This window comes from Trichechus manatus, unplaced genomic scaffold (genome assembly GCF_000243295.1).
Source record: "Trichechus manatus latirostris isolate Lorelei unplaced genomic scaffold, TriManLat1.0 scaffold00037, whole genome shotgun sequence".
Taxonomy (NCBI): domain Eukaryota; kingdom Metazoa; phylum Chordata; class Mammalia; order Sirenia; family Trichechidae; genus Trichechus; species Trichechus manatus.
Window position 1 is genome coordinate 16,127,547 of NW_004443973.1, and position 22,982 is coordinate 16,150,528.

At 37.9% G+C, this 22,982-nt stretch overlaps 1 protein-coding gene across 1 annotated transcript in view; it reads left to right on the forward strand.

Moving 5' to 3' along the window:
- The window catches only part of STK39 (serine/threonine kinase 39), a 304,453-nt gene that overhangs the window by 62,630 nt on the left and 218,841 nt on the right, over window positions 1–22,982 (forward strand). Inside the window, exons 3-5 of the mRNA XM_023730495.1 lie at window positions 14,386–14,494; window positions 18,222–18,363; window positions 20,693–20,748. Of these exons, the coding sequence (XP_023586263.1) occupies window positions 14,386–14,494; window positions 18,222–18,363; window positions 20,693–20,748 (307 nt within the window). The remainder of the gene's footprint in view (window positions 1–14,385; window positions 14,495–18,221; window positions 18,364–20,692; window positions 20,749–22,982) is intronic.

Below are 22,982 nucleotides of genomic sequence, written 5' to 3' on the forward strand. Positions count from 1 at the left end.
GAAGTCTTTTGAAAAGCATAGGTGTTTGATTTTTAGAAGATCCCAGTTATCTAGCTTATCTATTGGGTTTTGTGCGTTGATGGTTATGGTTTGTATAGCCTTCAGGTGTCTTGAAGGAGCTTGGTGATCTGGTTTGTGGTCAACCTCAAAGGTTAGGGATGCTACGCTAGGGCACACTTGGCTTCCTTTAAAATATGTTACACCCATGAAGAATTAATCTGTCTTTCCGAAGGTCATCTGTCTTTTCAGCCTGTATCACCAGATGGCAGAATGAATTCCATAAATGTGACATAATACTCCCTTTCATTTATTCTAAAACTCACTTTTTTCCAACTCTCTTTTTTTCTACCTAGGAATTGATGAACATTTTGGTTCATCATTTTACTTGATTTTATGATTTTTCACCTTATTTGTCTTCATCATTTTAAAATTTAACTGTCTTTCTTAATATTTTTTCTGTATAGACTTGAGTTCTCATGGTTTTTTTTTTTTTTGTCTTCACTTTTTTTTGTCTCTAGGTGAACGTTTATAGAGCAAATTAGTTTTTCATTAAACAATTAATAGACATATTGTTGTGTGTGACATTAGTTGCCAACCCGGCAATGTGTCAACATTCTTCCCTTCTTGATCTCGGCATCTGCATTTCCATTTGTCCGGATTTCCTGTCCCTTCCTGGCTTCTCGTCTTTTCTTTTGGGCTTGTGTGCCCATTTAGTCTTATAGCTAAATGTGTTATTGTTTGTTTTATGAGCCTGTCTAATGTTTAGCTAAAGGGTGAACTTCAGGAGTAACTTGAGTACTGAGATAAAAGAGTATCCAAGGGTCATACTCTCAGGGTTTCTCCAGTGTTGGTCAGACTAGTAAGCCTGGTCTTTTTTGTGAGTTTGAATTTTGTTCTACATTTTTTTTCTGCTCTGTCCGGGAGCCTCTATTGTAATCCCTTTCAAAGCAGTCGGTGGTGGTAGCCGGGTGCTATCTAGTTATTTTGGAGAGTTCTCATGTTTTTAGTTTGTCTTGGGTCCCTAGTCACAAAAAACTCAGTTGTATTTTCTCTTTTCTATATGTACATCAGAGCCATCAAAATTTACAGTTTAATTCTTAGGGTCAGGAGATCTATATGTGTATGAGAAATCATGGCTCTGAGGCCAGGCAGAGTACTTGTTTTTTTAAAAAAGAAGAGTGTACTTAAATGATTACATTATGAAATAACATGTTATGATGATTAATATATTTTGGCTTGTGATGGATGACAAAATGTGAGCTAAAGTCGTTTAGAACAAAGAGTGGCTACACAAAGACAATGACTGTTGATACTTTCGATGGAGGGAAAAGAGCTCCCGAGTCAGGAAACCAAGTTCTTCACTTGGATTTCCTGCATATTGACTCATGGACTTTGGACAAATCAGGTTACCCTCTGGTCCTCACCTTTCTCATTTATTTAATGAGGAATTATACTAGATGACAAAAAAATCATTTTTATCACAAAAGCTCTGTGATTCTGTACATTTAAAAACTAATTCTTGTAACTAAATCTCTTTAAAAAATTTTTTTTAGTTGTTGAAAATATACACAGCAAAACACACACCAATTCAACAGTTTCTACACGCGCAATTCAGTGACATTGAGTACATTCTTTAAGTTGTACAACCATTCTCACCCTCCTTTTCAGAATTGTTCCTTTCCCATTAACATAAACTCACTGCCCCCAAGCGTCCTGTCTGATCTTTCCAAGTTATTGTTGTCAGTTTGATGTCTTATAGATAGTTCTTTAAAAGAGCATGATGCGGGGAGGTGGGGCCAAGATGGTGGAGTAGTCAGACGCTTCCGGTGGTCCCTCTTACAACAAAGACCTGAATAAACAAGTGAATTGATTATATATGACAGTCTAGGAGCCCTGAACATCAAAGGCAAAGTTGAGGAATTGGACTGAGTGGCAGGGGGAGGGAAAGACGGTTCAGAAGCAGCCAGGAGTTGGCAGACCTAACCCAGCGGGAACTGGCACCCTACAGGCGGATCAGCTGGCATGTGCGATGAGGCAAGTAGTGGTGTTTGGGATGTGTTTTCCTCATCGGGAGAGACCGAGCAGCAGAGAGTCACCTCAAGCCCCAGAACTAGTAAAAAGCGACACTCAGTCGGCAAAAGATAAGTACATGTGTCTAACCTACTGCGCAGATCAAAAAACACGCTATTTGGGAAGAACCTCTCTCCCATTTACCTGCTCCCTCCCCGCTCTGCACCTTCCCGGGGCGGCTTCAGCGATTGCTGCATCCCATGCGCTGGAAGTAGGACTCATCACTCGCCCTGAGCCATTCTCCCAGCCTTGGAGAGGGAACAAATTAACAAACAGGAAAAAATAATCTGCCACCTCCTCAAAGCCAGGAACTCAGGGCAGGCACAGCTCCCTAGGCACAGGCATAAGGCGTCCATGGACTTCGAATGCCTTTCACCCCTGCATAGACCTGTGTGGGCCCATTTCAACAGTGTGGCCCCTCATTAGCACAGTACAACAGGGTATATACCTGAAGCCTAGCTTCAACTGTATCAGCTGTTTGGTGGAGTCGCAGGTTTGTGACATTTGACACAGCTTTGCCTGTTAAGCAGTGTCCTCACCTACCCACTTCAGGGGCCTGAGGACTGGTGGCTCCACCCATACCACCTAGCCACCTGTGACAGGGGTCCAGAAATAAGTGGTGCTTCCCAGTCCTTACACCCAACAGCACTGGGTGTCTATAGTCCAGCTGCAGAACCCACCCACCTATGCAGTCTATGGAACAGGGACACACTAGCCTCCCAGATACTTAGGGGCAGCCGTCAGCCCCCTGCCTTGCTCAGCGCATGTCCCCCTACTACAGAAAGATACTTGTGCCTACTTCAGTCACCCCTGCCCATCTAGTTCTGTAGGTGAGAGCCTGCACCACACAGTTGGTGACTGACTACCTGGACACCTGAGCTGAATCCATACAAGAAAAGTAAATGGACTACAGGGTTCACATACCTAGTAACAGATCTAACCACATGGTGACAGGATGTTAGAGCTTCTAACGTGCCAGTAATCAAACTAGCTTACATGAGCAGCCTATTTGGGAACATCAAAACATAACAAAACAAGAAGCTAGGACCCAGTAAGCAAACATAAAGTAAATAAATATAATAACTTATTGATAGCTTGGAGACAACAGTCAATATCAGATCACTGAAAAAGGCAGACCGTGATGGCTTCAGCAAGCTCCCAAAACAAAGAATCAAGAAACATTCTGGAGGAAGGGAACTTCTTGGAATTACTGGAGGTAGAAATACAAAAGATTAATATATAGAACTCTTCAAGACATCAGGAAGGAGATCATGCAAAATGCAGAACAATCCAAGGAACACACAGACAAAGTAATAGAGGAACTTAAGAAGATTAGAGAAGAGCACAATGACAAATTTAATAGGCTGCAAGAATCCATAGAGAGACAGCAAACAGAAGATTGACAGTAAAATTTCAGAATTAGACAACTCAATAGAAAGTCATAAGAGTGGAATTGAGGCAGTGGAAGTCAGAGTTAGGGAGATTGAAGATAAAGCACTTGACACCAACTCATTTGAGGAAAAATCAGATAAGAAGATTTAAAAAAATTAAGAAACCCTAAGAATTATGTGAGACTCTATCAAGAGGAATAACCTACGAGTGATTGGAGTACTAGAACAGGGAGGGATAACAGAAAATACAGAGAAAATTGTTGAAGATTTGTCGGCAGAAAACTTCCCTGATATTATGAAAGATGACAAGATACCTATCCAAGATGCTTATCGAACCCCACACAAGGTAGATCCCAAAAGAAAGTCTCCAAGACATATTATAATCAAACTTGCCAAAATCAAAGATAAAGAGAATTTTAAGAGCGGCTTGGGATAAACGAAAAGTCATCTGTAAAGGAGAGTAAATAAGACTAAGCTTGGACTACTAGGCAGAAACCATGCAAGCAAGAAGGCAATGGGATGACATATATAAAGCCTTGAAGGAAAAAAGACTGCCAGCCAAGAATTATATATCCAGCAAAACTGTCTCTCAAATATGATGGCCAAATTAGGGCATTTCCAGATAAACAGAAGTTTAGGGATTTGCAAAAACCAAACCAAAATTACAAGAAATACTAAAGGGAGTCCTCTGGTTTGAAAATCAATAACATCAGATAACAACCTGAGACTAGAACACAGGACAGAGCCACCAGATATCAACCCCGACAGGGAGATCACAAAAATAAATCAAAGCTAAAACACTGAAAATAGGGAAACAGAGACATCAATAAGTAAAAGATGACAACATTAAAACAAAAAAGAGAGACTAAAAAATGTAGTCACATATCTGTCATATGGAGAAGAAGTCCAGGTGATATAAAGCAATAAAAGATTGGTTTAAACTTAGATAAATAGGGGTAAATATTCAGGTAACCACAAAGGAAACTAACAATCCTACACATCAAAATAAAAAACAAGAAAAACATAAAGCTTCAGCAAATACAAAATCAACAACAATGAAAAAGATGAAAATAAAATACATAGAGAAAAATGGCTCAGCACAGAAAATTAAGTGGAACAAAGAAACTGTCAACAACACACACAAAAAGACATAAAAATGACAGCACTAAACTCATACCTATCAATAATTATGCTGAATGTAAGCAGACTAAATGCACCAATAAAGAGACAGAGAGTGGCAGAATGGATAAAAGAGCACGATGCTCAAGGCAGACACTCTTTAGTAATTAAGCTAAACTAATTTTTGGTTTAAAGAAGACAGGGGATATTTTGGTTTAGGGGTTAAAGATTATCTCAGGGCAATAGTTTTTGAGATTCATCCAACTTCAATGGCCGCAGAAAGTCTCGATTCCATGAGAACTGAATCTCTTTTTAAAATCACTTGATTTTATAGAACATTGATTACTAGCAAATTATGCTCAATAATTTAGGATACAGTCAGGCCACTCCAGTATTGTGGTGTGACAAAAAAAAATCCACTGTAAATTCATAGATTTTGGTACACAGTGTGTCACCTGTTTCTCCCATGTATGTAATGAAAGGGTTTCTCAGTCATTAAATAGCCTGAAACTGGAAGAATTCTGACATTTTCCCCTTCTCTGTATCATCTTTATAAAGGCATAAAAGTATGACAGTATTCATAGATACATGTCAAATTTCTTTCCTCAGAACAAAGCCACTCCCCTCATTTTGCTTTCTGCTGTAGTGTTATTCTACTGATTATTTTTCCTTTCTCTTGATCTACTGTTTCCCGTTTCCCTTCCTTCTTTCTTCCTCCCTTCCTTTTTTCCTCCACTTAGAGGAGTGAGTTGGCTATGATTTGTAGGTTGTTTTGGAGAAGAAAGCTTTAGATATTTTCTTGCCTAATGATCATCTGAGAGAATAGCTTAGGTATCCCCTAATCATTAACTGACACGAGCTTCTCTCATCCTTTTAAAATTAAGTTGTAATATTTGGGAGCCTCTGAACAGTTTCTCCAGTCATAAGGTTTTCTTTTTCTTTCCCCGCTTTTTAACAATGTTTAGGAAAAAACTAATTGCAAACACAAACTTTGCATTGCTTTAGCCAGTCTCTGGACTTATGTTGATATTTTTGCAAATCTTGTTTAGTGCAGAAAAAATTATACCAGTTTGAGGATGTCATTTTAAAAAGCTGGGTGCTACAATGTGTGTGTGCTTTCTTTATTGCATCTATAAAAGCATTTTTCTATTCTTTTTAAACTTAAGAACTTCCTAATTAGCAAATTAATTATTCATACCCTACCTCATCGCACATCACCCCTTTATCATTTGTGATAACAAATTGTACTTTGCTGTTTCTTGTAGATTCTTTTATACCAAGGGCATAGTATTAATACAAGCCTTCGTCACTGAATATAGTACTATTTTGAGCATTTCAGGTCTAAATTTTTTACTGTCATGTTGCCACTTAGCCTTGTAATTATTTTCATGTGATTTGGTGTTTGTGTTCATTCAAGTATATTACAATTGATGGTAGGGTTAGAAATGGGAAATTTTTGCATATTTTGAAGGCATGGAAATATTCTTAAGAAATTAGGGAATAAATATTATATATGTAAAACTAATTTATTGTTAAAGCTCTAAAGTTACATTATTATTTTAGAACTATGTCTTTGGACAAAACACTTTTCGTTTTTAGAACATCAAAGTTAAAAGTTGCACTATAATTTATTCTGATAGTAATTCACTAATTGAATTTACTTAAATTTTTTTTAATTTACTTTTAAATGTTTCATATATTTGTTAGAGATGGCTCATTAAGACGTCTAGTAGCTCATGGTTTTTGCAAAAAGTAAGCAAAAATTAACATTGCAAGGACATTTGTGTTTCTCGACTTAGATATTCTTAGTAGCGAGAGACCCAGCACATACTCATTTTCAGAGTAGGAGAAAATGGGGAAAACATTCCCAGATTGAATACAACTTTAGTTATGTTTCTTTCTTTCTTTCTTTCTTTTTTTTTTTTAATACCCCATTTTGGTCATCCTTGTAGACTTCTGGAAAATTCTGTTGCTTGGATTGAGACAAATTATTTAGTCCTTTTCTACATTATCTTACTTATTTTGGTTTAATTATTTCCACAGTGAATTAAGCGGCTGCTGAAAAAGGAGTACTTGAAATACTCAGGGAGAAGGCCAGGGCTGGAGAGTGTTAGGAGGAGTTTCTGTCACTGTTACAGCATGGTGGTTCTCCCAGCGTATCTCCAGACTGCGTACTTTACCCAGGCACAGGACAGGAGGGCACCACAAAAAGAAAAGGGCATGTTACACCTCATGTTCTCATCGCCTGGTGATGAAGCCAAACACAGTAGCAGTGCTATAAAGATTCGAGGCTTCCAGCAGCACACAGATTGGCTGACAAGAAAAATTGTCCCTGTTTCTGTTTTGTCATACGGATTTGATTTTACTTTCTTTGGTACTCCTGATCATAAACAATTAAATGGTCAAAAGCAGTTGTTTATAGCTGAATCTGATTCAGATTCCATGATGGCTGACTTAAGAGCTTTCAAAACTCATAGACATCCATTATTTCTGTTTGCTGAAGAACTTTTTTAGCCCACTCTGAAAGAAAATGACTCTTTGCCATTGAGTTTTCCTGTGGTATTTTAATATCACTTTGCTTTTTTCTACCTTCCTTATTGTGGCTTTTGCAATTCATAGCAAAATTCCTTAGCTCTTTTAGACAGTTTTTGCAGAATGTCCAACTTCATGATGTCATTCAAACCAGTTGCCATGGATCAGTTCTGACTCGTGTCAGAGTAGAACTGTGCTACATAGGGTTTTCTATGGCTGTTTTTTTGGAAGTAGATTACCAGGCCTTTCTTCTGAGGTGCCTCTGGGTAGACTTAAACCTCCAATCTTTCAGTTAGCAACTGAGCACATTAACTGTGCACCACTCAGCACATCATTATAAAGCAAGTAACCACTGGGATGTATATTCTATTCTGCTAGCAAGTCGTTATTTGCCCATCATGATTTCCTTGCTGCTTTTGAAAGATTTTACGCAGCTTTAAGTCCATGATACTTACCCTTTACAGTTGTCCTCTCTAGTTTCAATACGTTTCTACAAACACTGATTAATGCTGTCGCAGAATTTATGTACCCGTTTTCCTAATTTCTTAAAAATGTCTCCATGTTTTCAAAACATACAAAAATTTTCCCACTTCTAATCCTGCCCTAAATTGGACTACATGCTTGGATAAACACAGATACCAAATCATATGAAAATAATTACAAAGCTAAGTGGCGGTGGACATTTATTTGTTCATCCATTTGTAAGAGGTACAAGACTGAACATTTGACTTACTCTTCCTCGAATAGGTTTTTATCTGTTGGCACTCTGACTCTGAAAGAGGCAAGAGTTTGCTGTATAAGTGATACATTGTTTTTTATAATTAAAAAAGGATCCCATAATGTCATTTTGAATGATTAAAAATGGCAGTCCAGAAAAATACATTGCTCTTTTATAAGAGCTTCATCAATCTTTTCCAATTTTGGATTACTCTTAAAATTACTGAAATTTGTTTTTGTTTTGCTTTGTTTGTAATCCTGCTACTTACAGCATATTTACGTATATTCATTAGGATATCTCTTCTAATGATGCTAATGTTACGGAAGTGCAAGATGGAGAAGGACTTTCTGAAAAGTATTTGTAATTTAACATAGTTACGCCTCCTATCAGGAGTCCCTGGATGGTGCAAATGGTTAAGCGCTAGCCTACTATCTGAAAAGTTGGTGGTTCAAACCCAACCTGAGGTACCTTGGAAGACAGGCCTGGCAATGTGCTTCTGAAGTAGCAACTAACAACAACAGGTTTCTAGCCAAGGCCTGATGAACTGCTTCCATAAAGATTACAGCCAAGAAAACACTATGGAGCAGTTCCACTCTGCACACATGGGGTCACCATGAGTCGGAATCGACTCCACGGCAGCTACCAACAACAACCCTCCCATCATTTAAGGATTTTTTTAAATGCTTGCAGGATATTGCATACATTATAAAGATTCATTTGATCATCTTTTGCATTTGGAAATATATGTTTCATTTGATAGTATTTGTAAATCATATATATATATATATGTACATTTTTTTTTTCTTTTTAAATTAAGTTGGAGTGTGGAAATGTGCCCGGGGGCTAGACGTTTCTCTCACCGTTTATTGACAGAATAATGAATCTCACTGCTTAGTTTGAAAGCAGTGCTTCGCAGCCTTAGCTGCATATTAGAATCACCTGGGAGCTTTTGAAAATTTTCATGCCCCGGCTGCATCCTAAACCGATTTGTATCGGAGTCCCCAGGGATGAAACCCAAGCATCAGTATTTTTAAAGTTCCCTAGGTGATTTCAGTGTGCAACCAAGGTTAAGAACCACTACTTTAGAATAAAGTTAGAAATGTTATCTCCTAAGACCTGACTGCAAATTATGTTGGCGCTAGAGTAGATTTGATTTTTTGACTAAGGCTGAATTGGGGTAATTTTGTCACCAACATCAGATAAAGAAGAATTTATTTAGGATTTACATTAATTGTGGAGATACGTTAATTTGATTAAGTATAATTTAACATTTATAATTCTGAATCCATTTTCCTTTTCAGTAATGAATTCTTTTTTTTTTTTTTTTAGCAGCTTTGTGAATCTCATGGTCTTGGGAACCAAAGAAACTAGGCTGTTACTTTTTCCTAATTTTTGTATCTTCAAACTTGTCTTATTTTTCTTTGTTTTTAATCCTCTGCATGAGTATATATTTCGACTCCTCTTTATTTCATAAAGTGTTTGAGGCAGCTTAACAGGATGCATGAATTATGACAGGATGATGTAAATTAAACACAGGGTTAAATAAGATGGAAAAATATGGATGGGGACGATGTAGATCAGTTATGTAGCCACAAATTCATGGCCAAATGACCTGTATACCCGTTACAGGACAGTCCTTGAGCCAGCGGGGACCACTGAGTGTATTATTTCACATTTCTTTAGGGAAAGGTGAGTGCTGCTGCCAAGATCTGTTTTTTGAGGCTTAGTTAGAGACTCAGGACACTTGAGATCAGTAATCAGTATGAGGATGCTGACATACAAAGAAGGAAGTGAGACACTGTAAGGAGAGGCTAAATTAACTTTTAACTTTTAAATTAACTAACTAAAACAACTTCTACGTTATGTGTTAAGCATTCAGCAAGGAGTTTTATGTATCTTGTTTTGCTTATTTGACAACACTCTTACGTAGAGGTTATTATTAATCTCCTTTTACAGAAAGGGAGACTGAGGCTCAAAGACACTGGATAATCTGTCCAGGTAATTAAGTGGCAAATGGCAGAGCAAAGCTTCAAAGCCAAGTGTATCTTACAGTGTAGCCCTTCTTCCACTTTAGTGGCTCCTCCAGGGTCACATCCCTGCTAATCACAGTCTCTGCTTATTCTCAGTACTATTTAGAGGAGAAATAATTTGGAGGAACAACTAAAGCTCTATAGCAATATAAGAAAATCTCTCATAAGCATTTAAACATAGTTTTTCTTTTTTTTTTTTTTTTTGCGGGGGGTGGGGAGGGCAGGAGAGACTTTTTTCCCCTTCCAGCTCTTCAGTTTTCCAGGGTAAGATACTTTATGTCTTTGTATTCCTCCACCAAACCTAGTGTCTGCCATATAAGAACCATATGTTGTGCTCTGGTTTGGTGAATTTGACTAGGCTGGCATAGCAGCAGTGTGGGTGTCCCTCAGTGATCTTTCTTCCATTTGTACCTAGCAGAGGGATGCTGTTGTGGCTACGTCTTCAATTTTAGCAGATGGATAAGCCATTTTATTTGCAGCTCTGTTTTTTGGTTGCTTTTCCGACTCTGTGAAAATTTTACTTGTAATATATTTCAAAGGAAACGGTATGAGCAAATCTTGCTCTTTAAGCCACTGAGAAGATTAAATACTGTGCCGTACCTTGCTTTAGTATTTGATGACATGTCAAGTCTTACTTAATTAGACTTCCAAGGGAGCCACTGTGTTATATTCCTTTACTATATTTTTGGCAAATATATTGCCTGGATTTGAGAGTTTTGTGAGTTCTTCTAACTTTAACCTCTGTTTTTCTCTTTTTGATTTCTTTTTCCTGTATGTGTAAAATTCCAACCATGTTAGTATTACAACTTCTTTTATTTTCAACTTTGCTTCCTGTGGCTTTTTTCAGGACAGATTCAGCTAGGTAGTGTTGTTGGACCAGTTATCCTACTCTTGTCTTTTTAACCACGTCACCTTCATTACTGCCATTTGAGCTCCTTCATCTCACATTCCCTCTACCTCTATAAGAGAAGCCTGTGCCAGGCAGCGGTTAGGGTATAACTAAACTATTCTCTTAAATGATCATTGGGCCAAGGAAATACCTAGAACTTTGTTCTCCAAAATAACCTTCCTTGAAAGCTTAGCTTACTGCTTTGCCATGCAGTCTGGTTCTGGGACCAACAGCATCAGCATCACCTGGAAGCCTGTTAGACATGCAGAATCTCAGGCTCCATCCCAGACCTACTGAGCCAGAATCTGCATTTTCACAGCTCTAAATAAGTCATCTTCCATGGATTGTCTTCTCACTAAGGGAATAGAATATTAGAACCCTTTCATTCTGTAGGAAGACTGATAAAATTTTTTTTTATCATATCCATTTATTAGTCTTTGGACAATACTTCTGTTGTTTTTAGTGATAGGAACAAATGGACATGCTCGAAAATGAATTTCTTTGCTTAACCATATGAGTGAAACTAGGACTTTGGGAAGAGTTTGGATAAGTTAGTTGATAGACTGCTAGCAAGGAAGGATTCAAATAGCAACCATCATCACTATTTTAGCAGATGGATAAGCCATTTTATCCATCCAAAGAAATGGGTGGAGTGGTTCTGTGGAAATGATATTTGATTCAAGTGATATTTATATTTTTCAAATTTTTACTTTCTTATACCTCTCCAGCAGGCAACTAAACAAAAGGGTTATATATAAGCTAAAATAAGAGACATGTAGAAATTGCTAGAGAAGGGCATCATGTTTGGTAAAGTAGAGGGCCAACGAAAACAAAGGAAACCTTCAATAAGATGACTTGGTGCAATAGCTGCTCAGACAATGGGCTCAAACATACCAGTGATCATGACAATGGTACTGGACTGAGCATTGTTTCTTTCTGTTATACATAAGGTCGCCATGATTTGGAGCCAACTCGACAGCACCTAACAAAAACAACAAACATGTAGAGGACCTTACTTCTTCCTTCTTTGTGTTTCTACCCCATTGTGGAAATATTAAGGAGCTCTTGTGGCACAATGGTTAAGAACTCGGCTACTAACTGAAAGGTCGGTGGTTCAAATCCACCAGCTGCTCCGTGGGAGAAAGATGTGATAGTCTGCTTCCGTAAAGATTACAGCCTTGGAAACTCTATGGGACAGTTCTCTGCCCTATATATGGTCGCTATGAGTCAGAATCGACTCAATGGCAATGGGTCAGGTGGAAATATCACTTATTAAGGGGGGTTCAGTGATACTACAGGTCATATCCCAAAGTAGAATTACAACTGTTTTTTCCTAAGGAAAGTTTCACTGTACCCCTGAGCATTAGAGGGTCCACTGTAAGGGAAGACTGTGTAGCAGAATGGGTGTATAGTCAAGGAGGATGTGGACCACTTAGTGGTGAAGAGGGATGACAAAACTGCACGGAAGAAGAGTGTGAGGGTCTGAGTGGTTAGACTGATGCAAGTCCACTCTTAGGCCTCCCAGACCATCTTTGGTCTGCCCTCATTCTGTTCCTGTTGTTGTATTGGTAGGGGTCCTATCTGTGCCCCCCCTTTTTTTAACCCTCAGAACCTTTAAATGTACGGCTGATACTTCTAAGACTTAAAGATTTAAAGGAATAGAATTTGATACGGTATACTCATAGATTATCTAAAAGAGTTTCGCTCTCGCTCTCTCTCACGTACACACACACACACTCCCTTTGCCTAATGCAATGTCAGAGAACCTGATCCTCTGGGTAGGAAGTGATACTGGCTATCTAAATGCAAAGGGTTAGAAAACGTGTTTTTCCAGACTCTGACCCAACCTTGCTTCAGTGTAAAAGAATTTCTTTCCGGATGAACATTGGTTGTTTATTGATGCATTTTGATCCATAGAGTAAAAGTTTGCAGTTAGTAAGCTAGAAAGCCACTCATTCACATTTAACGTAAAATGGTGAGAATTTAGAACACACATACATTCAAGAACATTGTTCTCCTTTCCGTTAGCAACAGGGGCATCTGTTTAAACTGCACTCTGCCTAATGCTGCAGGCCTTAAGTGGGCCATCCCTACAATGAGCAGGTGCCAGGGACTTGAAATAGGAATGGCCTGGGCAGTGTTCCATTTCTCCTTCAGAAGTGTCTTGTGGTATTAAAACCTAACACCGGAAACAGATGGAAAGAGGACCTTGGGTTTCAAATCTTGTTTAAAGGATGGGAGTTGCTGGATCGAAAAAGTATCAGTTAAATGGATGAGGGAATGATGAAGGGAAAATGTATAAATAATGAAAATAGAAAAAGTGCTGAATTTCTCAGTGGAGACAACTTGGTAAAAAGCATTTTATGTGTGTGTGTATGTATATGTGTATGTATATATGTGTGTGTGTATATATATATATTTTTCATGTCAAGGTATTTTGGTCAAGTTACCTTAAACATAGGGTCTTCTTGGTAACTTGCAGATTAGGTAGTACTGGATATGCAGAAGTAGTGGCCCTAGTTGGAATATTCTGGTCAGATGACTTTTAGTTAACTCAAAAACTAGAAGCTCATTGTTATAGAAAATATTTATAAGATGCATATATGAATAAATACACTTTAAAGAAATCATAAATGTGCAATAGCATATATGAGGTTTCTTTGATGGGTTAGGTTTTTATTGTGGTGTTTGAACAGCACCTTGAAAGTGAGTTATGCTAGTCTGATACCTTTGATTGAAGGTTAGCATTAGACTGAAGCTTTATAGGAATCATCTGACAATAACTTAAAACAACAAACAAAAACCAATATGAACTTGCATATTGCAGAAAAATGTGGTTTATTGAAGGTACCCATGCGTTTTATTTCAAAGTTTGTTCTAGGTATTTATGTAAAACTTTTGTCTCAACAGCATTGCTTTCCACTGAGCGTTATTGTCCTCTGATGTTAATGTGGATTAAAAGATTAACTGATTTATCTATTGCAGGGCTTCTCAGAGCCTTTGCTAGTACTCATATTCCCTGTGACTCTTGTAGAGTGAGATGTAGAATCTGATTGTCTCAAACTTATTTTACTCTGCCCGGCGTCCTCCCCCTTTTTTGTCTTGATTGAGTAGCTACCATGGAAGATAGTTTGGGAAATGATGCTCTAGTGTTTTCATATATATTTTCTCATTTACCATCACAGCGTCCTGAGAAACAGGAACAGTTTTGTTGTCCCCTTTTGGATGAGGGAGGAACTAAGACCCACCAGAGTTCAGGCTGGCACTAGGACCCAGCTCTCCTAATAACTAACCCAGTCTTTTATCTCTCTGTCGAGGCCTTCAGTTCAGGTTGGAGGAGGCACTTAGTCATTTACAGCGGGGCTCTGCGTTGGAAGAACGGGGGGCTTTCTGGGTGATACACAGATCTCAAGTTCCTCTGGTCTGTGGCTGGTCCACAGGGTGCTCTGGTCTCCTGTGGAGAATGTTTTAATTCTAGCGAGTTGATTATGAGGGTGAGAGGTAGTCTTATGTAATGTTTTTGAAGTAATGATTTAGGCAGCCCCCTAGATGTGCCAAGACTCACAGGTACTCAGTTGTGTTTTGTTTCCCACTTTTCACCCCATGGTACTATGTCGTGCTTTGCTCTCATTACAGAAAGAAATTCAAGCCATGAGTCAGTGCAGCCACCCCAATGTAGTGACCTATTACACCTCTTTTGTGGTGAAAGACGAACTTTGGCTGGTTATGAAATTGCTAAGTGGAGGTAAGTGGGTTTTGTTGTTGTTGGCTTGCTTGCTTTTTTCCTTTTGTGGGAATAGCATGTTGAATAAGACTTTAAATTTGATCCCGTCCTGTTTTTAAAGTTTTGTTTGGTTTATCGTTGCCTATAAAATAAGTCCAGATATATCTTGCACTGGCATTCAAAGCCTTTCATAATCCAGCTTTCCTTCCCGGAATATTTGTGTCCTTTTCTCCATGTATTAAATACCCCAGCTGTCCTGGTCTCGGTGAGGCTCCTTAAACACCTTATGCGCCCGGTGCCTCTGAGCTCTCACCTGGGCTGTCCTCAGCCCTAGATGGCTCTCCCTTCCTTCTCCCTGGGCTCAAGTCCTAGAAGGCCGCATCCTCTCTGCAGCCATCTCTGACTCTCTTCAAAAGAGTTAACCAGCTCTTCCTCTTAAAACCTTTTTCTTTTTTGTTAAATATATTTTTAATTGTAAATATATGTGTAACAGAACATTTACCATTTCAGTGGTCTTCTTTATGTATAGTTCAGTGACATTAATTATGTTCATCATGTTTTTTAACTATCACCCCTATCCATTCCTAAATTTTTCCTTCATCCTTTTTGGAAGCTCTGTGTCCCCTAAACAATGAGCCCTCCTTTCCCCATCCCTCCCTTCTGCCCCTGGTAACCACTAGTAAACTTTAATCTCTGTACACTCGCCTATTCTAGATATTTCATATAAGTGGTATTGTACAATATTTGTTCTTTTGTGACTGACTTACTTCACTCAGCATAATGTTTTCAAGATTCGTCCATGTTATATGTATCAGGACTTCTTTTCTGTTTATGACTGAATAATATTCCATTGCATGTATGTACCACATGTGGTTTATCCATTCATCTGTTAGTGGACATTTAGACTGTTTTTACCTTTTGGCTATTGTGAAGACAGTGCTGCAGTGAACATTGGTGTCCATGTCTCTGTTTGCATTCTTGCTTTCAGTTAAACCCTTTGTTTTTAACATTATTCAAGTCATTTACACACTGCAATATAATGAATTATTTTAGTGCCTTTTAATTGAGCTTTTGTTTGATGATGGAAGTATTCTCTAACTGTGCTGTCCAGGAGCCACTGGTCACATGTGGCTATTGAGCACTTGAAATGTGACTAATGTGACTGAGGGACCGTATTCACTTTTAATTAGCTTGTGTTTAAATAACCTCACATGGCTAGTGGCTATGATATTGGACAGTGCAGATTTAGATTATGGACTTCATGAAGAAAGAACTACCTAATGTACTTCTAATTCATGAAGCCTGGCATCACTGGTGCTCAGTAAGTATTGGCGTCGGTTGAGATGGAGAGAATGCATGCTAAATTATTTGCTTTCAGTGTTGATTAAAAGTTAAACTATTTCCAACCTATTTTGTATTTGGGAAGGGAAAATAACATTGCCACTCTAGCTCCAGATGACTGAAGTTCCAAAAGCCAGTGACAATTGAATTTACAAGGCACTTTCACATCCCTTATTTTATTTCTTTTAATATCACTATAAGATAGAGAATGGTAATGATAACTCTTAACTTTATTGAACACTTACTCCATGGCTAGATACCATTTAAAGCAATTTACTTACCTTATCTCATTTAATCTTGACAACCACCCTGAATGGTAGGTGTCACCTTACCCATTTTTCAGAAACCCACAGTTCAGGGAGTTATGCAGCTTGCAAAAGGTCACACACATAGTAACTGTTAGTGCTGGAATTTGTGACTTTAGGACCTGTTGACTTAAAAACTGTTGTGCAGCAAGTATTATTGCCTTCATTTTACAAACCTGAACACTGAAGCTTAGAAAGCCCAAGTGATTTTCTTAGTAACACCCAGCATACCCACATCTTGAGTGTGTGCCTTTCCAGGGTGTCACTCCCTGTCTGTCTTTCTGGGACATGTAGTATGGTGTAGGAGCAGAGGATCATTCAAAGAGAGTATTTTGTGGTGCCTGGATAAAGCCAAAATTGGCATAGGAGAATTTATGTGACAGAGTCCATTTTAATCTGCAAACCCAATTTCAGCTAAGGCTGAATCAGGGAGGCATCAAAAAAAAAATTTTTTTTTTTTTCTTTCTTAAAGAAACTGTGTTCAATCAAGCAGAGGCCCAGAAATGAGATGACGAACACATTCTAATTGGCTTCGGTCTGCTTGTGCAGGTCTCTGTAGGGAGCCTGGGAGAGCTTAATTCTGTTCTGTTCTCAGTCTTCATCAGTCCTATTAGTATTAGTCATTGTTTCCTTGAGTACCTACTTTGCTTTTTAATTAAAAAGGAAAAGAGAGAGAAAAAAAAAAGGAAGTCTGCCAGAGCTGTTCTGCAGTATTGAGTGTCTGTACTGCTCATTCATTCTGTGGAGGATCATGCTTGGCCAACAAGATTGTCTTGACCTAGTCTCTTCTTGTGGGGCTTCACCAACTCTGAGGAAACAAATTCTGGTGATCTGGGACCCTGAATAACCCTAAATACTCCATTCAAGTTGAGGATTTTACTTCCTTTACTTGTTTTTATCCCAATCAAACTTTTACTTTTTTAAGTTTCAGATTATCCCCATCCCTTTTTCTGAGGACCTGATTTAAGATTTCATTGTCTTTTTAAAAGACTCCAATTTAGTCTCCCTGGGCTTTAGGTAAGAGGAACAGGTTTTGAACAGGTTTCCACAGGTAAGGTAAATGTGGGCAGATGTAGACTCTTGCTCATTTTTCTCTCAGCAGGCCAGAAATGCATACATGCCTTTCATGGTATATCCTTATAAAATAAAAATAAAATGTTCTTGGGAGTACTGTTTTCTAAATGATCCAAAATTCAGAAGTCAGTGAATAAAGAAGTTTTATGTCCCTTTGATGGGGGGACATATGCATTTGTTTTCTTCTACAACATTATATCACATGGAATCTCTTAATGAGGGGCAGGCAGCTACTCTGGTGTAGTAATATTGGATGGGAAAACTCAATCCTCTTAGTTAATCATAGAGAGCCTAGAGCCAAATTCGGGTCCTGAGGTAAGCCATTTGTTCACTCTTCAGAAATGCTGAACCCTAGATAATTATGGTTTTTAAAATGATCTGGAGGTTTGGAATATTAATTAATATGTGTTGAAACATGAATTCACGGTGCCAAGGATACTAATCTGTTTATAGTAACAATGTACTGAGTGTTTATTTCTTTTATTATGAAAGAATAATCAACCATCAGGTAAATGAAGATAAAGATTGCCTAGACTCACAGAAAGGAACCTTCTGGTTATAAGCTGAGATCTATAGGCAACATACTTTCTTTTTTTTCTCCTCCCACCTATATTTCAGGTGCTAAGGAAGAGCTGTACTCCCTCTTGGAGGTTTGCTGCTATCTTTCCTCCTGGCCTCCTACTCCTTTCCCTTTCAGTTCTGACACCTTGAATCATCTTTTGACTCTGTAACTAATTGTATGTCTAGGGAGAAGGGACCAACCTTGAAGTGGCCCAGAAAAATCTTCTGGGTTCCTGACCCAGAATCCTACTGATTGAATAAATGATCTTGCAAACTTGGATTTAGTGTTTCAGGTCACAGGGCTTGCCATACAATTGTTTGTATGCCTAGGGAATATTTGAGTTAAATAAACAGAAAATCTGTTTTGATATTCTCATTTATTTTTCCAAATAGTGGAGCTCTATTCTGGAAGGGTAACAAAGGTGCTTATAAAGTAACCCTTTCAAATCTTCTGTTTGTCCACGTAGGTTCAATGCTGGATATCATAAAATACATTGTCAACCGAGGAGAACACAAGAATGGAGTTCTGGAAGAGGCAATAATAGCAACAATTCTTAAAGAAGTTTTGGAAGGCTTAGACTATCTACACAGAAATGGTCAGATTCACAGGTGTGGTCTCTCAAGAGTGTTTAAATTCAGCTTTTTATGTGTATTGTCCTAGTTTATAAAGATTACTAATGAAACACATGCTACAGATAGGAATAGATTACTATATTTTTATGCAGACAACGCGTGCCTTCTGCGTTTGTTTGCTGGCCGTGCCCTCCCCTCTTGAGGCATCCTTGCAAGCACGCTATGCTAATTTTTCTTCACAGCAACATGTGAAAGAAAAAGCTGGCATAGTGGCACTTATGAAAGTACTTCATGAGGGGAGGGCACGGCCAGCAAACCAACACAGAAAGCGTGTGTTATTTGCATAAAAATATAGTAATACCATAGATGAGAGAAAAAGTAACCTAGGAAAGAAACAGAAGACTACGTTTTGATGAATTATATTGGTATCCTCAGGACTGGTTTACTTGCTTTCACTGCAATAAAATATAAAAAGTATAGCTTGTAAGTGGCCATCTAAGGCTCAACAATTGATCTCTATTCACTTGGAGCAACAGAGGAAGAAGGAGAATCAGGAATAGGAGGAGGATATGGAATGTGTGGCTAACTGCCTCCATGAACAGCTGCCTCCTTTGCCATGAGACCAGAAGATCTGGATGATGCCTGGCTACCATTGCTGAATGTTTTGATCAAAGTTTCTGTAGAAGAATCCTGGTCAAAAGGGGGAAAATGTGGATGAAATTTCAGATTTTTATGGACTTCAGACTTTCTGGAGTCATAAAGGGTGGGTGAACCCTTGAAACTATTGCCCTGAGATAGTCTTTAAAATCTTAAATGAAAAATATTCCCTGAAGTCTTCTTAAAACCAAATAGTAGTTTAGTTTAACTAGTAAAAAAGGTCTTCCTTGATCATTATACTCTTTTTAAGAGCTATTTATATGGGATCAACTTGACAACAGCAACTCAAAAGATTAGATAGGAACCTTAGGGGGTGGTGAGTTTATGTCGATGAGGGAGGAATAACTCAGAAAAGGAGGGTGAGAATGGTTGTACAACTTGAAGAATGTGATCAGTGTCACTAAATTATACATGTAGAAACTGTTGAATTGGTGTGTGTTTTGATTTGTACATTCTCAACAACAAACTGAATAAAATTTAGAAAAGTATAAGTGAATTCATTTAAAAAAATCAGTTGACATACTACTCTTGAAATGTATTCGGTTGTACTCGATAGCATCTCTGACTTTCTAACAAAGGCAAGAGTGTTCCAAACATTGTAATATGTTAATTTTTCTGACATGGTCATGAGAGGGAAGGAGGAAGCCCTAATTTCATTTTCTTTTGTGACATAAAATACTAGCTTTTAAAATAGCTAAGCAGCATAAAATATGGGTACCTGATGTTTCAATTGAGTCAATGCTACTTTACGCTCTTCAGAGTAGTTTTAAATAAATAATCATTTATCAGTAATACTATAATCCCATTATAGTATTATTTTAGTATAATAAAATTTATGATAATAAATCTGTGTCTGCCTAAAAGATAGACGTTACTATCACCATTTTAGAGGTGAGGAAACCGAGGATTATAGATGCAGTATGTGACTCAGACCTGACAGATTCCAAAACTTTTGTGCTTAGCTGATTACACAGAGTGCTTCCCCAGTGGCCTTTGAAACCAACTATTGTATTTGAGTAAATCTATAATTACTAAGGGGGAAGAACTATAAGTCGGCTGTATATTTAATGATACCTACTATTTTTTAAAATAATTATAAAGTGTATTACTTCAGAGATCAATCCTGTAGATTGTAAATTGTTGTTTTTCTTTAGTAAGTGTTAAAGATTACTCAGCACAGCTTCTGTAAAGAATATAATACAATACATTACATAATATTATGATTAGTATTACATAATCAGTATCTACCCAGAGATAATAGGGAGTGTCAGAGGAGAGATTTATCAATCCATTAAGAGGATGGTAGGATTAATTTGGAGTTGCAACTAGAGGAAAATTTAAGTGGAAGCTGAACAGCTTTATATAGACAGGGCTTTGATTCTTGATAAAATGACAGTTTATGTATAATCTCTAATGCTATAACATAAAATAGTTTACTCACTAGTCATTTAATTAAATCTGAATAATGATTTCACATAAAATATTCTTACTGAAATCCCAGCTGTCCCCCATGAGCAAACTATAAAATCACAGTGTACCCTTGTAACTTTTTAAATCTGTGATATAATTTTAATTTTAGTATTTATAAAATAATAATTAGGTCAAAGAGCTGTATTATTTGATAAGTTTAAAATTATCCTGAGTAAATTGATACGCTAAATCTTTGTATTCCACAATTAATTTTTCTCTTCTTCTTCTTTTTTTAAAGGGATTTGAAAGCTGGAAATATTCTTTTGGGCGAGGATGGTTCGGTACAAATAGCAGGTAAACGGATAAAGATAGACATTCTTTATTGTTTACAAAAATGTTACAGTTTCAAGGGGTGTAGAATGGTTCCTTGGAAATGAATAAATGCATGTAATCTGTTTTAAGAATGTATCTGGTTGCCCTGCTTTACACACATATATTTACAGAATGTTTGGGTCTGAGGCATGGCTTGTGTTCCTATTTTGATAAATCCTTATTAGATCATCCTATAAATAATGCCATTTTAGTATATAGCATTTTGATAAAGAATGATTTTACTTTCAATTTTATTATGTTTTCTACCTTTCAGATTGAATAATGGTGATGTTTATATAATCACAAGGGAAGCACTTTTGAAAAAATTTTTTTTTCAAATTGTGCTTTAGTTGAAGGTTTACAGCTCATGTTAATTTCTCATTCAAAAATTTATGCACATGTTGTTTTGTGACATTGGTTGCAGTCCCCGCAACGTGACAGCACACTCCCCCTTTGCACCCGGGTTCCCTGTGTCCATTCATCTAGTTCCTGTCCCTTCCTGCCTTCTTGTCCTGCTTTTGGACAGGAGTTGCCCATTTGGTCTCATATATCTGATTGAACTGTAAGAAGCACATTCCTCGTGTATTATTTTTTGTTTTATCTTTGTCTGAAGAGTGGGCTTTGGGAATAGTTTCAGTCCTGGGTTACCAGTGCATCTGGGGGCCATAGTTTTGGGGATTTCCTCCAGTCTCTGTCAGACCATTAAGTCTGGTCTTTTTATGTGAATTTGAGTTCTGTTCTATGTTTTTCTCCTGCTCTGTCCGGGCCTGTCTGTTGTGTTCCCTCTCAGGGCGGTCATTGGTGGTAGCTGGGCACCATCTAGTTCTTCTGGTCAAAACTTTGTACATTAATTAAAAACCTTTTATTTCTGAAGAGGTGGCTGAAAGAATTGTGCACTTTTAAAGTCTAGGACTTACTTGACTTTTAAATCTGACCTAACGTGGCTATTTTGGACTGTCGTAGGTTCATGGGTGCAGTGAGTGTTGAGTGAATGTGTCAGGCAGTGCTTCCATGCTCAGAGCCTCTCGTTTTATAACTGGTCTTAGAGTAACTGAGAGGCCTGGGGGAAGATGTAGCCACATCCATAGTAACTCTCATTTTACCCTATATCTGAGGAGGTCTGTCTCAGCAGTCCTTTTAGCCATCAGTGCTTCTCAATGGGGATGGCTTTGGCATTTTTGGTTGGACAGTCATTCCCTGTACTGGAGTGTTCCTCTCATTGTAGGGTGCTCAGACTCTGGCTTGCAGGTATTAAATATTAGCAGCACCTTCTGACAACATTCTTGGTGAGAATCACTGATTTAATTTCTGTTGTTGAAGAATGTTGAAGAGTTTGCCTCAAATGTTTAATCAACCTAACCTGCTTGTTTTTGAGTTGGAATGGGTAGAATCCTGTTTTCTAGCATAGGTTTCAGGGCTTGGAATATCTGAGTTATTAGGCCAAAGCCAGTCATAGTCCTTGGTCCCAGTTTTGTTTCTAGATGAGCCTGAGGATCTAGTGTTATTATTAGAAATGCAAAGGTTTATCAGAAAACAAATAAACCACCAACACAAAAGATAAGCTGTAAATATCTCCTTGACTCATTGTTTGCACCCCACCTCTAGGTGTCAAAAAACCTGTCAAATGATGCCCCTGGCCTGTGTGACAAGTAGGACAGTGACCTTAGACTCTGTATTTGTTGTTGTGTGCTGTCAAGTCATTTCTGACTCATACCGACCCTATATGACAGCGTAGAACTGCCCCATAGGGTTTCCTAGGCTGTAATCTTTACTGGAACAGATTGCCAGGTCTTTTCTCCCACAGACCTTTTGGTTAGTAGCCGACCGCTTAACAATTGCTTTACCAGGGCTCCTTTGGCTCTGTATTCAGTTTGGTGCATTTAAGGAGACTTTTAAACTTTTTTTTTTTTTTTTTTAAAGGAGGAAAAACATGTCTTGAACATACAAATGGGAAATTGGGAAATTTCTTTGAAATTAAATGTTTCTTCTCTGGAGAACAAACATTGAAATTGATATCCTTATTAGTTCTCCTCAGTGAAATGTTAGATTTAGTCAACTTCAGTAGCTGGTTTAGGGACACTGGGAAGGCAGTCTGTGTATCAGTTAAGCACAAATACTTTGTAATCAAACAGGCCTGAGTCACAAACCGCCACCTTGTTTTTTTTTGGTCTTGCTTTTTTTTTTTTTTTTTTAATTTTGTTTTATTGTTGTACTTT